The sequence below is a fragment of the Sinocyclocheilus anshuiensis genome, unplaced genomic scaffold (genome assembly GCF_001515605.1).
Source record: "Sinocyclocheilus anshuiensis isolate Anshui unplaced genomic scaffold, SAMN03320099.WGS_v1.1 scaffold881, whole genome shotgun sequence".
In the NCBI taxonomy this organism is placed as follows: domain Eukaryota; kingdom Metazoa; phylum Chordata; class Actinopteri; order Cypriniformes; family Cyprinidae; genus Sinocyclocheilus; species Sinocyclocheilus anshuiensis.
In genome coordinates this window covers 1,718,100-1,734,388 of record NW_015558695.1, presented here as the reverse complement: position 1 = coordinate 1,734,388, position 16,289 = coordinate 1,718,100, and the positions used below count along the sequence as shown (strand labels likewise).

At 37.7% G+C, this 16,289-nt stretch overlaps 1 protein-coding gene across 1 annotated transcript in view; it reads left to right on the top strand.

Moving 5' to 3' along the window:
• Positions 1 to 16,289, top strand: part of cntn3a.2 (contactin 3a, tandem duplicate 2) — a 75,883-nt gene that overhangs the window by 37,498 nt on the left and 22,096 nt on the right. Inside the window, exons 8-12 of the mRNA XM_016477694.1 lie at positions 159 to 343; positions 5,313 to 5,449; positions 5,655 to 5,784; positions 11,977 to 12,127; positions 14,252 to 14,379. Coding sequence (XP_016333180.1) covers positions 159 to 343; positions 5,313 to 5,449; positions 5,655 to 5,784; positions 11,977 to 12,127; positions 14,252 to 14,379 — 731 coding nt within the window. The remainder of the gene's footprint in view (positions 1 to 158; positions 344 to 5,312; positions 5,450 to 5,654; positions 5,785 to 11,976; positions 12,128 to 14,251; positions 14,380 to 16,289) is intronic.

The window sequence follows — 16,289 nt, the reverse complement described above, 5'->3', positions numbered from 1 at the left end:
TTCTTCATCTTCATCTTTTCTTTCTCTCTCTCTCTCTCTCTCTCTCTCTCTCTCTCTCTCTCTGTGTTCTTTCTTTCTTTTTTCTCTCTATGTATGTATGTAGCTTTTTCATTTTTCTCTTTTGCAAGATTACTCACCATAGTTTTTCATACATTCAGCCCAGTTCCAGAGATAACGTGGAGGAGAGCGAATGGAGTGCCGTTTCCCAGCAAGGTGAAGATGAAGAACTCAAATGTAGTTCTGGAGATTCCCAGTTTCCAGCAGGAGGATGCCGGAGGCTATGAATGTGTGGCTGAGAACAAGATGGGAAAGAACACGGTGCAAGGACGACTATCTTTCCATGGTATGATTATTTCACTCATAGTACTTTTATATTCAGTGCACATGGTATGATTCATTTTTGCCATAAAAATGACCCGGATTTTGCAAAATGTCACAGCAGTTTCTTGCAATAAATCACTGTATTCAGAGTTTTACAATGAAATCCATGCAGACTAGGTAGTTTTCCACTGCATTGTGATTTACCTAATCACATAAATGGTTTAATCTTCCTTTGACATTGTACAAATACTACTGTAAAAATTGCTCTGAAAGTGTGGTAATGAGTTGCCAGAAACATTCTGTAACTGAAAAAAAATTGTACATTGTGTAAGTGGCGCTGTTGTACACAAGTAGATACACATGATTGTTTTATTCATTGTTTGATTTTATTTTGTTCGCATTTGTGTCATTATTCCAAAGTACTGTTACACAATGACTGGATATTAGTAGGATTTACAGAAGCCGGTCATCTTTGCCATATCGTTTTCTCTGTCATTGAAATTAATGCTTGCTGATAATTTAAAACGCACTTAATGGATATTATTGTTGTCATAATGATTCAAATTCTTGCCAGCGTTTACCATGAGGAACCCTGCCAGTTCAGTCATTTCTCAATTGCAGTGAATTGCTTTCTGATTACTTTCTGCCCTGTCTGGATTTTCTTATAGTTTCTATAACCGCATAGTAAAGACCAAAATAAACGGAGCTCACATAATGGATTTGGCAGCGTGATGTTGCATCGTGCCAAGACTCAGCAGTGCTAAATGCTAATTTGAGACACTTTCGTTGATCCAGAAAGGTGTCAAATGGCAGAAGTTACAGTTTTATAGAGCCAAATCATAGATGATAGATAGGTAGACAGACAGACAGACAGACAGATAGATTTGCTTTATGATGGATAGATAGATAGATAGATAGATAGATAGATAGATGGATAGATGGATGGATGGATGGATGGATGGATGGATGGATGGATGGATGGATGGATGGATGGATGGATGGATGGATGGATGGATGGATGGATAGATAGATGGATAGATGGATGGATGGATGGATGGATGGATGGATGGATGGATGGATATTTGCTTTATGATAGATGGATAGATGGATGGATGGATGGATAGATGGATATTTGCTTTATAATGGATGGATGGATGGATGGATGGATGGATATTTGCTTTATGATGGGTGGATGGATGGATGGATATTTGCTTTATGATGGATGGATGGATGGATGGATATTTGCTTTATGATGGATGGATGAATGGATGGATGGATATTTGCTTTATGATGGATAGATGGATGGATAGATATTTGCATTATAATGGATAGATATTTGCTTTATAATAGATGGATAGATATTTGCTTTATAATGGATAGATGTTTGCTTTATGATGTATGGATAGATATTTGCTTTATGATGGATGATAGATATTTGCTTTATGATGTATGGATAGATATTTGCTTTAGGATGGATGGATAGATATTTGCTTTATAAAATAGATAGATAATAAAATAGATAGATAGATAGATAGATAGATAGATAGATAGATAGATAGATAGATATTTGCTAGATAGAATCATTATTTCACCTCTGGTGTGTTATTCATTATCATTGTATTTTAGTTAATAATGCTGCTCATTATAGCAATTCAGACGCTGCAATTAGGTCAGCTCTTATTATCTTTTGCCATTTCAAGCTCCAATTTATTAATTATTTTGCCTTATAAGATAAAGCTTCTGTTCCAAATCTGACACCAAAGTCTGGCTCAAAGGGATATCGCTTAAATATGGACAAATTGCAGGTCTATCTGGAACTTAAGCACTTGTGAGCCCATTTTTGGAGGCGAGACATGACTCAAAGGACTATTAGGCACTAAAAGCAAACATGTGAGAATCATTACCTCCTTGGCTCTGTCATTTTCCATCGACACAATAACAAGAAGAACAGGCCTCTACCTAATGATGTGGAGATCACTGACTATGTGCAGAATTACCAGCCATAGCGTGCTTAGAAATTATTGAATAGCAAGACAAAAATAGCACATGTTTCTCATGATAATTGATAGCAGAACAGCTACTTAATATCTTTCACATGAGTTGTTATTGATTCAAATTAATGGATATATAATACAAATAAGAAAACTACTTGCAAGAAACCCATTAGTGAAATACAATGCAAACAAAACTGTAGCACAAATCAGCACAGCGCTATTGCATTAGACAGCTGGGATTTCAAAGGTGCTCCTTCCACTCACATTTGTGTACCCACCACCACTTCTAAGTTCCCAGATGAAATGCTGTTATTGTGAATGCGAGTTCGTTCGTTCCCAAGGTTTGTGTATGACTTATTGAGAAGGTTAGAGGGGCAGGTGCAACTCTAACCTTCTTCTGAAAAGACCTGGCCTCCACAAACAATACAAAAACATGAAAGCTTTTCTTCCCAGCGCTGTCAGAGAGCAAGCGTTCTTGTATAATGCAGTATGCCAAGCTCTTTGAAAAAGGCCAGAGCGTAGAAAAGAAGAACTGATAGCAGTTGCGAGGTTGGTGAGCTCTTGTGTTTCATAGATGTTTGGGTTTAATTAATTCCTGGGAAACCAGAGCTGATCAGTTTTCTTGATGAGTCAATCAGTACGTGACTCCGATCGATCAGTTAAGTGCTTAGTTGCCACAAAACCTGCAAGCTCCATTAGCGGGAATGGTGATTGATGATTCATCTATAGGCATGCTTGCACAGATCTTGTGTGATTGGTGGAAATCAACAATGCAGAACATGAGGAGAGAGAGTCACATTATAGAACCGTGCTTGACGGTTCAATCATGAATCTAGACAGGATCGGGGACATGAATGGAAACCTGTCACCTTTTCAATCGGCAGGAAGACGTATAGATCAAGTGCTTATTGACATTTTGTGCTTCCAATTAATCGGATAAAAGAGTGGCCGTGTTTCACCAAAGCCAAACCCTAAAATCATTGTACAGTTGGAGGTTTTTTGTAACTGCTAGCATGTTACAAGAGCACAAGCCCAAGTCTCTCTGATTTTCTAGTCCCTATATATGGCCCTCAACTGTAAGTCTTCATCGTAAGAAAATAATTAATTTAGAAATACAATAAGTATAGAAATAACTAAGCAATCAATGTTAACAGTGCTTGCCTTAATTATGTTTTCATTAAGATTCGAAGACGTGGCACTATATTTATTTATGCTTTTAACAGAGGCTTTTATCCAAAGCGAGTTACAAAAGAGGAACAAAGCAATTTGTCAAAGAGCCAAGAATAATCGTAATACACAATGCTGTGTTTATTAGACAACAAGGAGGCAAGCTTGAAAAGAGGAGAGATGCAGAGAAAATTTTTCATTTTAAAATAACAATATAAATAGTTAAAGCAGTCATAGAATAGCTTTGTTTTTTGTTGTTTTCTTTTTCATAACTAATGTTTTCTTAAGACATTAACTAACATGTAGAACTTAAAAATATCCAGCATCAACCTATCAGTCAAGAATGTGATGATTACACACTACAGTTTAAAAGTTTTATTTTTACTTTATTCAGCAAGGACACATTAAACCGATGAAATTGACAGGCATTTATAATATCACAAATTATTTGTAATAATATTAATGCTGTTCTTTTGAACTTTTTATTCATCAAAGAATCCTGAAAAAAATGTGTCACAGTTTCCACAAAAACATTAAACAGTCCAACTGTTTTCAACATTGGTAATAATAAGAAATGTTTCTTGAGCAGAAAATCAGTATATTAGAATGATTTCTGAAGGATCATGTGACACTGAAGACTGGAGTAATGATGCTGAAAATTCAGCTTTGCAGCACAGGAATAAATTACATTTTAAAATATATTTGCCACACTTTAGCCTTATGCGAGGAGCGAGGAACAAGGAGAACAGGAGTACACAAACAACAATAGTCTTTTAATTCAGAATATCCAGGAAGAGACAGATTCCAGGGAGGAGACGACGGAGGGAGGAGCCAGGGAGGAGACTGGAGGGACCCGGAGCAGGAAGAGCACAGCAGGTCCCAGGCCACAGCCGTAACAGCGGCCCACGGTGGAGCCGACGGAGGGAGGTGATGCTCTGTACCGCGGGGAGATGGTGGGCTGGGCTCTGGGTCCGGAGTGGATCCGGCGAGATCCTCCACGGGGCAGATGGTGAGTGGCGACCCGTTTCTCGCCAGAGTCCACTCCATGAAGGCGGCGAATTCCTCCCGAGGACCATCTTAGGACGACAGCGCTCTGCACTCAGCGTTCAGGCTTGCGTCATAGAAAGAGCAGAGCGCGTCGTCCGGATAGCTGGTGATGTTCGCGACCAACGGGAACAGTTTGGTATGGTCCTCGAGAGCTTTGTCTCCCTGCTCCAGCAGGAGGAGGAGGAATTCGGGGCGAGTGAAAGTATCCATGGGAAAACACTACGGAAACAAAAAACGGAGGAAAACCCGGAAACAAAACGAAGGGTAGACAAACGGAGGTAATCGTATTGGTCTGAGATTCTGTCACACTTTAGCCTAATGCGAGGAGCGAGGAACGAGGAGAACAGGAGTACACAAACAACAGTCTTTTAATTCAGAATATCCAGGAAGTAACACTTGGCAGCTTAGAACACAGGAAACACAGGGGTTGACGTTCAATCTCTGACAAAAGCCCTATTCGCACGGGATTAGTATTACCTAATACTAATTATCTAATAGTATTACCTAATAACAAATTAGTAATAATATTTCACTATATTACTGTTTTTACTGTATTTATGATCAAATAAATGCAGCCTTGGTGAGCATAAAATGTGAAAAATACTGAGATGAGAAACTGTGGCCGTTCTGTTGACAACATGATCACAACTGAGAACAAAGTCCATAAAAAAAGATCTTCACAAAGACCAGAAAAACATCTTTGTGATTCAAAAACTTAAAAATAATACATAAAGAAGGACTAATGAATTAATTCATAAAAATTATTGACTTTTGTCTCTTCAGCAAAGCCTCAGTGGGTTCAGACGATGCGAGACAATGCTTTGTCAATCGAAGAGAGATTGTTCTGGGAGTGTAAGGCCAATGGGAAGCCAAAGCCTTCATACAGCTGGCTGAAGAATGGAGAACTCCTGGCAGCCGAGGTAAAATTCAAGCAATGGTGTAGTCATAAAAAGACTGGGATGGCAGTGCAAAGATGCTTGGGTCAAACCTCAGCAGGGGAGCTCTGTTAAATGTATATGACAAAGTTGTATTGATTATATAATGCCTAAAACTCTGCCGCTGTTGTTTGAGTTGAATGCACAGCTATTTAAAAATTCTCTTCATTGCTGTTCCTCTGTTTCACAGGACAGGATCCAGATAGAGAACGGAGCCCTGACAATCAGCTCCGTAAACCTCTCAGATGCTGGCATGTATCAGTGTGTCGCTGAGAACAAACACGGAATCATTTATTTTGGTGCCGAATTGGTGGTGTTAGGTAAGAGAATCTGTACCCTTCTCATTGCCAGTTATCTTGTGCCTTTGTTCACTCTGCAGCACAATTCCAGCAAACACAAAACATTTCTACAACATTTCATTACACTGCTTTTTGGTTGCCGTTTTGCATGTGCAGTATAACATTTCAAATCTTTCTAGAAACTAAAATCACAAGCTATTTTATTGTTTTTTGTTGTTTTGACTGCCATTCAGTTGCCTGCAATAAATTTGATTAAAATAAATATGAGAAATAAATATGATTTTTTTCATACTGGTGTTTCAACAATGAAAGAGACTGTTTGAATGGCTGTATAAGCATTACATTACATTTATTATACATTTTTCATTTACAAAATATGATATTATTAATAATAATAATAATAATAATAACATAAGGAAGATGTTTCAGGTCAATCAAAGCACGGACTTCCAGATTTATGAACAGTTTTTATCCTAAGACCATCCACACTCTCAATCAACATACATAATGTCTCATTTGTCATAATTTATTACGAGTATCATTCCATTTATGTATTTATTTATGTATTATTATTTGTGCAATATACACCAAGCATTAGTGCAATTCTATTTATTGTTTGTGTTTGTATTTATGTTAGTATTTTGTGTTGGAAGAGCATACAAAATCTCGTTGTATTTTAAATGCAATGACAATAATTCAATTCAATAATGTAAAAAAATGATACCAGCTTCTAAAACGCAGATGGGATGCTATATGAATATTTTTATTTTAATGTAGGTAAAGCAGTTGTAGAAATAGCAATAAATATTAAAATTTATACTAGAGTAGAGTGAATTAAGACCGGCAGATGTAATGCTATTAGGATGCATTTATATATTATTCTAAATATTTTGATGTATTTTTATGTATATTTATTTTAATGTAGGTAAAGCAGTTGGAGAAATATGAAAAATATTAACATTTGGAAAAATATTGAAATAACAAAATTTTTATTTTATTTATATTTCATCATGAAACTCCCAGTAATAAATTGTGATTTTTTTCATACTATTGTTGTTTATCGCACTATTGTAATTGAAACACACATTTCTCATTTGCGGGAAAATAAATGTAAACAAAGCAACACTTAATTTGCAAGCTTTTAACAAGTAACATTGAGAACTCTTATAATAGCATTTAGGTGTCAGTTTACCTATTTAAGACTAGAGTAGACAGAGTAAACTAAGACTAGAGCACCTTTTTCCATTTTTACGTACTTTTACAATGTGATTGGTTTTTTTTTCTTCTTATTTTTAAATAAAAATGATGGTGAGTAGACTTTGAGTCAGTACTTTTAAACGTAGCTCTAAGTCACTGGTTCAATTGGCACTACAAAGAAGTGACTAGTGTAGTTTGCAAATAAAAGGTTCAGACTGCAGTGTGACTGATTATGAATATCAGAACACAGCTCTCATCCACTGGCGTGCGCTGAGGTTTTTACAGGCAAATAAACTTTTGAAATGGGCTCACACACCAAGAGCTGCCCTCTTTTCAACATTTCCCATAAGAACATTGATTTTGCAACATTTAGAGTGGGGTGGCGTGGCACTGTGACTTTCAGTAATGTTAATCCACTATTGATTGGCTGGTGGGAGATGAGGAACTGTGGCCGCTGTGCCTGAAGTGTGGGATGCTGCTTAACTCCCATGATTTTCATGGCTCTCTGTGTTAACCGTGTAATCTGTGCTTTCAGCTGTACACTGAGATTGCCAAACCAGGCAGAGATGCCATACGTGTTGACAACATGACAAAGCCACAACTGAGGGGTTCACTGGTGGAAAAAACTTAGAGTAGACAGTGACAAAGACCAGAGAAAGATCTTTGTCATCGGTTCATACAGAGATGGAGAGAGAGAGAGAGAGAGAGAGATAGAGAGAGAGAGAAATGGTGGAAAGTGGGTAGAGGTCATTAAGGACACCTCTCCTTTCTGACTGTAGCCAATTCCTTCACTGGTCTTGTCTAATGATGTTTGTGTAGGAGCCAGCAACCCTCCATGGGCTAATTAGGTAATAGAGATGCTATTTAACAATGCTTTAGGCCACAGCGTGTTCACTATGACAGTGCATAAGCAGCTTTCCCATTCACAGCATTGGATAAACGCTGCTTCTCGGCAGAGGAGACACATTAGACCCAATTAGTGCTGGTCTTTTAGCATTGCGTCATCGCTATCGGAAAATGTCTTTCATATAAGGGCTACTTTAAAAGCTGGACAACTTATATAATGTCAGACTCTGTTCCATGTTTTGTGTGTGTAAATAAAGTCTTGGTAAAAGTATTCTCCAGCGTCTCCTCGTTCCTCGCGTATGTGCATCGTGACATATAAACACTTGTGTCATCTGACTGTGTAATATCAGTCATCCTTAAACATGTTTAAGGTTTTATACTATATATTTTTTAAAGGGATAGCTTATTCAAAAATGACTTGCATGTTGTTGTTTTTTTATTTAACTTTTTATAGAAGGACAGAAAAAAATCAAATAATTTCAAAAGTTTGGGGCGAAACTGTGCGTGTTGCATTTATTCTAGGCTCACCTGCTTGCCTGTACGGAGTTGATCCTTTTTAGTCCATTATGCCACATTATGCCACGTACGTTTTGCGGTATGGGAGGAAAATACTTTATACATATTCATTATATTAATAAATTGTATATTTAATTTGATATTTTAATAGCATCTTAATACAATAGTACTAAATTAGTTGTAATCGTTTAATCACCACCACAGCGTCTTGTCTCCATTGGCAACACACACGATTTGTGTCGATTGCAAGTGACGTCGCAGGTAGCGGAGAGCGCAAGTGGTGATTGCAAGTGACATTGTAATTTAGTTTTTTGTCTTTTGTCTTCACCACCTGGCTACTGTTGTAAAATGTTGAGAGATTCAAACAAAAAGTAATAAAAAAAAAGAACAAAATAAAGCCTGCAAGTGAAGTCGCTAGCGGAAGCGCAAGTGTCTGAGAATGCAAGTCTGAGAATGCACGTCTGAGAGTGCAAGTGCGAGGCTGCAGCCAGACCCTTCTCAAGAAATCACTTATACTTACCAAGGCTGAATTTATTTGACCAAACCAGTGTTATTTCAGTATCATTGAGGTAATATTATAGTTTTTGTTAATATTTTGACTTAGCTTTTACTTTTGTATTTTCTGCTTTTGTGTTAATTTTAGTATTAGTTTTTGTTGTTTTTAAGTATGTCTGTGTAGTTTTTTAGTCATTTAAAATTTCAGTTTCAGTTAATTATTGTAGTACATAATTATTTAGTACAAGTTAAGCTAAATGAAAATGAGAAATGTTGCCTTGGAAACTAACTGTAATTAAATAAGTCTATTTTTTATATTTTATTTCAGTCAACACTTATTTTATTTCAAGTAATGAAAATATTTTAAATGGGTTTAGTTTAAGTTAACTGTATTAACCCTGGATCAATATTACAGTAAAACAGTAATACTGTGAAATATTATTACAATTTAAAATAATGGTTTACTTTTTTGAGATATTTTACAATGTAATTTGTTTTCTGTGATATAGAAACTGAATTTTCATTCTAAAATGTGTTGCTCATCTAATATTTCTTATTGTTATGAATGTAGAAAAGAGTTCATATTTATTAATTTGTTAAACTGTTTATATATATATAGGCCTATATATATATTGTCACGCCCATGGACTGTTGTGTGTTCCATGTTCCCCCCTGTGACCTAGTTTCTCCCTCGTGTTAATTATGTTTATAGGTTTCAGGTGTCCCTCGTTTAGTCCCTCGTTAGTTCTGTATATAAAGTGTGTTCTTCCCCTTGTTTCTTGTCTGGTATTGTTCATCAATCCCCTGTGCTACGTGTGCGTTCCTTTTTGTAAATAAATACTTTCTTCATGGATTCCCCTACGTCTCCTCACTCCTTTGCTCCTCGCAGCTTCACAGTAGCAGCAGCAGCGTGACAGAATACCGGACCTAAAACAGTAAGGTTTTAGCTCCTTCTCCTCATTTTTGTTTCCTTTTTGAAAATGTTTTGTTTTCCGTTCCCCACCCCGCGATAATGGAGATCGCAGCTCAATTTGCTGCCCTAGCCCGCAAGGATCTTCCATTGGTGGAGTTCGCCTGTAAGACGGCGCTCGACGACACTACTCTTAACTCTCTGTTCTGGATCGGGGCAAATTACTACCGCCCCGACTGAGCTGGAGGGAAGGTATCCTCCGGTGTCTGGAGAGCGTCTGGCCCCGATACAGAACCAGCAGAGGGCTCCTGTTCCCACGTCAAGCTCAGGGAAGGCCACAGTTCCCGAGTCAGGCCCACGGAGGGCCTCAAGGGCCGATATTTTCCCCAAGGATTTTTTTTTTTGGGGGGGTGCATTATAGGGATCCGGCCATAGAGGCCCCCTGAACTGTCTGCTCCGCCATGGCCTCCTGAACGAGGGCTTCTGTTCCCACGTCCAGCCCAGAGAGGGCTCCTGTTCCCAAGTCCAGCCCAGAGAGGTCTCCTGTTCCCAAGTCCAGTCCAGAGAGGGCCCCTTTTCCCGAGTCAAGCCCAGGGAGGGCCGCTGCTCCTACGTCAGCCCCACGGAAGGCCTCAGAACCAGAAATTTCCCCCAAGGAATTTTTTTTTTGGGGGGCTATAGGGCTCTGGCCGTAGAGGCCGGGCCGAGTGCAGAGGCCAAGGCCAAGGAGGCCGCTCCGCCATGGCCTCCTGAACTGTCTGCTCCGCCATGGCCCCCTGAGCTGTCTGCTCCGCCACGGGCCCCTGAACTGTCTGCTCCGCCATGGGCCCCTGAACTGTCTGCTCCGCCATGGCCCCCTGAGCTCCCTGATCCGCCATGGGTCCCGGAACGAGTACCGCCCTGGAGGCTGTCTGCCCCATGTAAGCCTGTCCCTAGAGGCCTCCAGAGCGCCCGCCCCCCCCTCCCCGATGGAATTGTTACGGCGCGGGACGCGCCTTCCGGGAGGCTGGAGTAATGTCACTCCTATGGACTGTTTGTTTGTTTTCCTCCCCCACGTGTTCCATGTTCCCCCCGTGACCTAGTTTCTCCCTTGTGTTAATTATGTGTATAGGTTTCAGTTGTCCCTCGTTTAGTCCCTCGGTAGTTCTGTATATAAAGGGTGTTCTGCCCCTTGTTTCTTGTCCGGTATTGTTTATCAATCCCCTGTGCTACGTGTGCATTCCTTTTTTGTAAATAAAGACTTTCTTCACGGATTCCCATTACGTCTCCTCACTCCTCTGCTCCTTGCTCCTTCACAGTAGCAGCAGCAGCGTGACATATATGATACATATATTTTCTTTTTTTTTTCATTTCCTGTTGATCATGACATCATCAGATACACGAAATTAGCTCAGTTAAAAACACATTCATTGAATACCACTTCAAGAAGACACATTAATGCAAAATACTCTAGCTTTCTCTATTCTTTTTCTATTCTATCGACTTGTTTTCTTCTTGTTATGTGTGTGCCTGTGTATGTATATACAGTATGTATGTGTGTAGGCATATATATATATATATATATATACAGTATATATCCCAAAAGTATGATTTTATATATATTTTTTATATATGAACAGTTTATTTGGAGAAACAGATAACTATGTTTTTATTGTGTTTTATTGTGTTAGTTAGCTGCATTTGTTAGTTATTTTTTACCTAATCAAAATAACAGTTTAATTAAGATTTTATTGTGTTTTATTGTGTTAGTTAGCTGCATTTTTTTTTAGTTAATATTATTTAATCAAAACAACCCAACTGCAGTTTGATTGATATTAATTAGAATGCAGGATAAAAAAAAACATAATTTTTGAGAATGCTAAAAAACAGAGTTATCTGTTTTTGCAAATCAACTCTTCATAAATGTATCCCAAAAGTATGATTTTTTTTTTCTCGGATGGTCTCAATAAAGACTACAGTAGTCAACTGCATCTTGCATAACCTAGTGCTCAGAACCACCCGCACGATGAGGAGCTGCACCGTGCAAACTGATTTTTCTTACCTGATTTGCATAATTCCGTACAAGTAAAGTCCCTTCAGAATTTGCATCGAACTGTAAGAGAAAATGCTAAAGTGGTCCTACATCAGCAGTGCACACAAACACAAACAGAATGCTGCTTTCAGCCCTGCTGTCCGTTTACAGTAATGTGCGCAGGGCATCCATGCCTGAGGCGGCAGTTTGACTCTCTTGGCCCTGTGTTTTTCCACAGCCTCGCCCCCAGACTTTTCCAGAAGTCCTCTCAGAGCTCTGCTTAAAGCCAAGACGGGCAGCACAGTCACCATGGAGTGCAGGCCACAGGCTTTTCCCACAGCCATCAGCATGTGGAGGAAAGGCAACGAACCGGTGCAGAGCTCAGAGAGGTACAGAAACAATCTTTTTTCTCTCTTTTCTTTGTATTCTTGTCCTTAATTCCTCTTATTCCTTATTTCTGACCATCTATTCATTCAAGGCTTCACCCCAGCAGCCCTGCTATGTTCACAATATCTGTGCACAGCCTGCAACTGAACAGTTATCAAAAGGAAGCTGCATTGCCAATTGTGGTAGCTCACTGACCATAACACTCATGAATTATGAAGCAGGCCATTAGGCCGGGCCGGCAGGAGGTCGCTTGGCATTTTGGGTTGAGTCTGTCAAGTATGAAATGATTCCTGGTAGGAAGGCCACTTGAGGAAGCACGGCGGATCGTAAGCTTGGCTCTTTTTATAATGAAGTTGGATTAAATAGTATAGGGAGAATCCTGTCAAGGGTGCAGAACTACTGTGGGAAAACAATAGATTTGCATTAAGCCACAGTTGTTTGTTTTGAGAGCATTCGGTGAGACGGCCCAAGTCCAATTTAACTGTAAGCGCATTGCCGGGGAATTGTGCATTACAACATTAACATTCCAGTTCTGGGTTACCAGCATTTGCTGTCTGGTACTCTGGATGATGATATATTGTGAATAGCTGTTGATATATAACCTAGGCTGGAGGCATTTATTTTTCATAAATCAAACACTGCTATACATCTATATGCCATCACTAATAGTGCCATTACATTTTTACACTGAGAAAGGCTTGAGAATAATTTTGTATTTATTACAAGATACAAGAATTTACCATTACGGGAATGCTTGTAACACTAGAAAATTGCTACAAAACTAGTTTCATCAAAATATCATTGCCTTAGTATATATTAATGTTACTAAGCAGTTTTTGGGTGTATATAATGCTAGCTCCTGTAGATCTCAAGAATAATATAGGCTACTGTTCAAAATTTTGGTTTCAGTAATATTTTATTAAAGAAATTAATAATTTTCCTGAGCAAAGACGCAAAAAATTGGATGAAAAGTGACAGTCTTTTACATTGTTACATAAAAGATTCTATTTCAAATAAATGCTGCTCTTTTGAACTTTATTTTAAAAAAAAAACATGAAAGTTTCCACAAAAATATAAAGCAGCACAACCATTGATAATAATAATAAGAAATGTTTCTTGAGCAGCAGATCATCATATTAGATTGATTTCTGAAGGATCATGTGACACTGAAGATGCAAAAGTAATGATGCTGAAAATTCAGCTTTACATCACTTGAATAAATTACAATTTGAAATATATTCAAATAGAAAATACTTTTTTAAATTGTAATAATATTTCAAAAAAATTACTGTATTTTTGATCAAACAAATGCAGCCTTAAGCATAAGACACTTTTTCAAAAACATTTTTAAAAATTCGTACCGACCCCAAACTTTTGAATGATAGTGAATATCTAAATGTCAAATTAGAACCTACATATAATTATATAAAATAAGTCACAACCATTTCTATTCAAATATATTGATTCGCTTACAAGCCAAATGTTTTTTCTTTTAATTCAGCGATGCAAATTTTTTAATTACTTGTATAACTGCATATTGCAGAACTAAAATTGCCCCCACCCACACAGCCAAGAAAAAAACACCAGCAACAGTGTAAGAGGCTTGTTATACAGAGTTGTAAAGGGTTAAAGAGTCATAGATTGCAGTTACAGGTAAATAACAATTACTGTAAATTAAATTGAAAGCTCTTCAAATTATATGCACTTCACATCTGCATGAGAAATTAAGGTTTGTTTTTCTTAAGAGCCTGTTAAAGAGTATGTTAAAATTGTTAGAAATAGTCATGAAGGGTTGGAAGGTAGTCTAATTCACATGTTGGGGCGGTAGATTGAGTGATGCAGCCCGCTGTTATAGCTCGTTGGCTTTACGTTTGAATGACTGTTTCGTGTGAACGCACACTCTTCAGCTTCATTGGCTCTCGGACAGCTGCATGCACCGAGCCATGGAGACTGTCCAGTGTACAGTACAGAGATTTATGTGCCATTGTATAGAAACACATTATGTTCTTCTTACTACATTTCTACTGTTCCCGAAAGATAAAACACATTTGTACTCGGAATCTAGCTCCATTATGAGTTAACCAAGTTTAAATTTGATTTGAGAGGATTGTGCTTCTCTCCTTTAGGATAACTTTACTCCCTGATGGAACACTTAGAATTACAAATGTGACCAAGATGGACGGGGGAAACTACGCTTGCTTGGCTAGAAACCAGTTTGGTGCGGCCAGTACTACAGGAAGACTGCTGGTCACAGGTATGGATTGCTGTAACAGTATTACGCTCTGGGCTTCCTCTTTGCTTTTGCTGCAGATAGAAGTTATTTTAGACTATCGTTCAGCTGTGGGAATGTTGTGTGGGAAGTGGTGATTTTTCTCCAAACTCTGGAGGCTTCACAGGCAATTGTGTGCTTGATACGGCTGCACAATTAATCAAAATCATGACAGTTTCTTCTTAATCCACAAATGAAAATTCTGTCATTTACTCTACATCATGTTATTGCAAATTATTCTTTCTTCTGTGGAACACAAAGAAAGATATTTTGAAGAATGTCTCCACTGTTTTTGTCCATACAATGGAGGGCAATGGGGTCCATCAGTTTCAAGCTCCAAAAAGGACATAAAGGTAGTGTTTACGATACTTCCGAAGAAAATCCAAATTAAATATGGAAAGGTGTGAATAACATCAAACCTCACTGTCTTTGTGTTACGACATCATTATGTTCAGTCACGTCACATGTAAGAATCAATGAGATGTCATGTTATTAATGTGACACAGAGTTAATATAGTTAACTAAAAGTAAAACCATTAAAAATAAGTTACTTAAGTTACTTCAATAAGTTACTTCAGCTAGTTTCTAAAGCAACATTTCTCATTTTTATTTACTTTTAACTTAATAAATAAGTAAAGCTAAAAAACAATAAAAAGTATATAGACATATTTTTTAAAAAATTAAATAAAATAATGACAAATAATCAGTGGTGGAAAAAATACACTGAAGTAAAAGTACCATTACCTTCCAAAAAATGTAGTGTGAGTAGAGTAAAAGTACTTGTCCAAAAAACTACTTGAGTAAGAGTAAAAGAGTAGCCTATTTAAAAGTACTCATGAGTATTGAGTAGTGCAAAGGAAAACACACACACACACACGCATGTCTCTTTGCTGAGCCGCGGCGGTCTCGGTGAATCAGCAGCATCCACAAATGAACGGAACAAAAAGTGTTGAACTTGAAAATTGTTTATGCGCGAGTGCACTCGCTAAATGAAGGCGGATTGTATAAAATGGATAAAAAAAAACATTTATTAACGAGCTGGAGTTTTATTACATCACGCGCTGGCATGCAGTATATTAACGCCACGGGTCATCAATAAGGTGCAGATGAATTGATGCTTGAAGAATGCACTTCCAGCAGCCATTGAGCCATGATAAACAGTTGGCGGTTATAGTTTTCTATGCACAATTTGATTTGTCGAAAGTCATGAGACCTATTACTATCTCTCTATCCAATCACGTTGATGGATAAAAATAAAATTAAAATAAGCATGTAATGACCACAAATGGAGGAAAATAGCGGAGTAAAAGTACCGATACATCACTTAAAATGTACTCAAGTAAAAGTAAAAGTACACAATTGTTAAACTACTCAAAAAAGTACAATTACTGATAAAAACTACTTAATTACTGTAACGTGAGTATTTGTAATTCGTTGCTTCATACCCCTGCAAATAATATTAAAAAACAAACAATAAAACTACAATTAAAACAAAAAAGAAAGTACCAAAATAAAAACTAATTTAAAAAAGCTATATATAGTATCTCAGTAATACTAAAATAACTCTGATGTGATGCCATATTTGATTTGGACTCTGTATACATGAATTGTATTTTTTTTTTTAGTTAAATATGCTATCCTGACCTGCCAGTTACCCCAGAACAACATTTACATTTATGCATTTAGCAGGCGCATTTATCCAAAGTGACTTACAATATAGGAAAAAAGCAGCAAAAGCAACAAAATCCATCCAGAGGAGTATATACAAAGGTGTTCTGCCAATTAGAGGATTTCTATTTCATGTAGTTCATTCTGTTTTTATGATGCATTCTGAAAGGAAAGTTGTTTGATTGCTTTCTGGGGCTTACATGCTCCTATAGTGTAATGCGATGGGT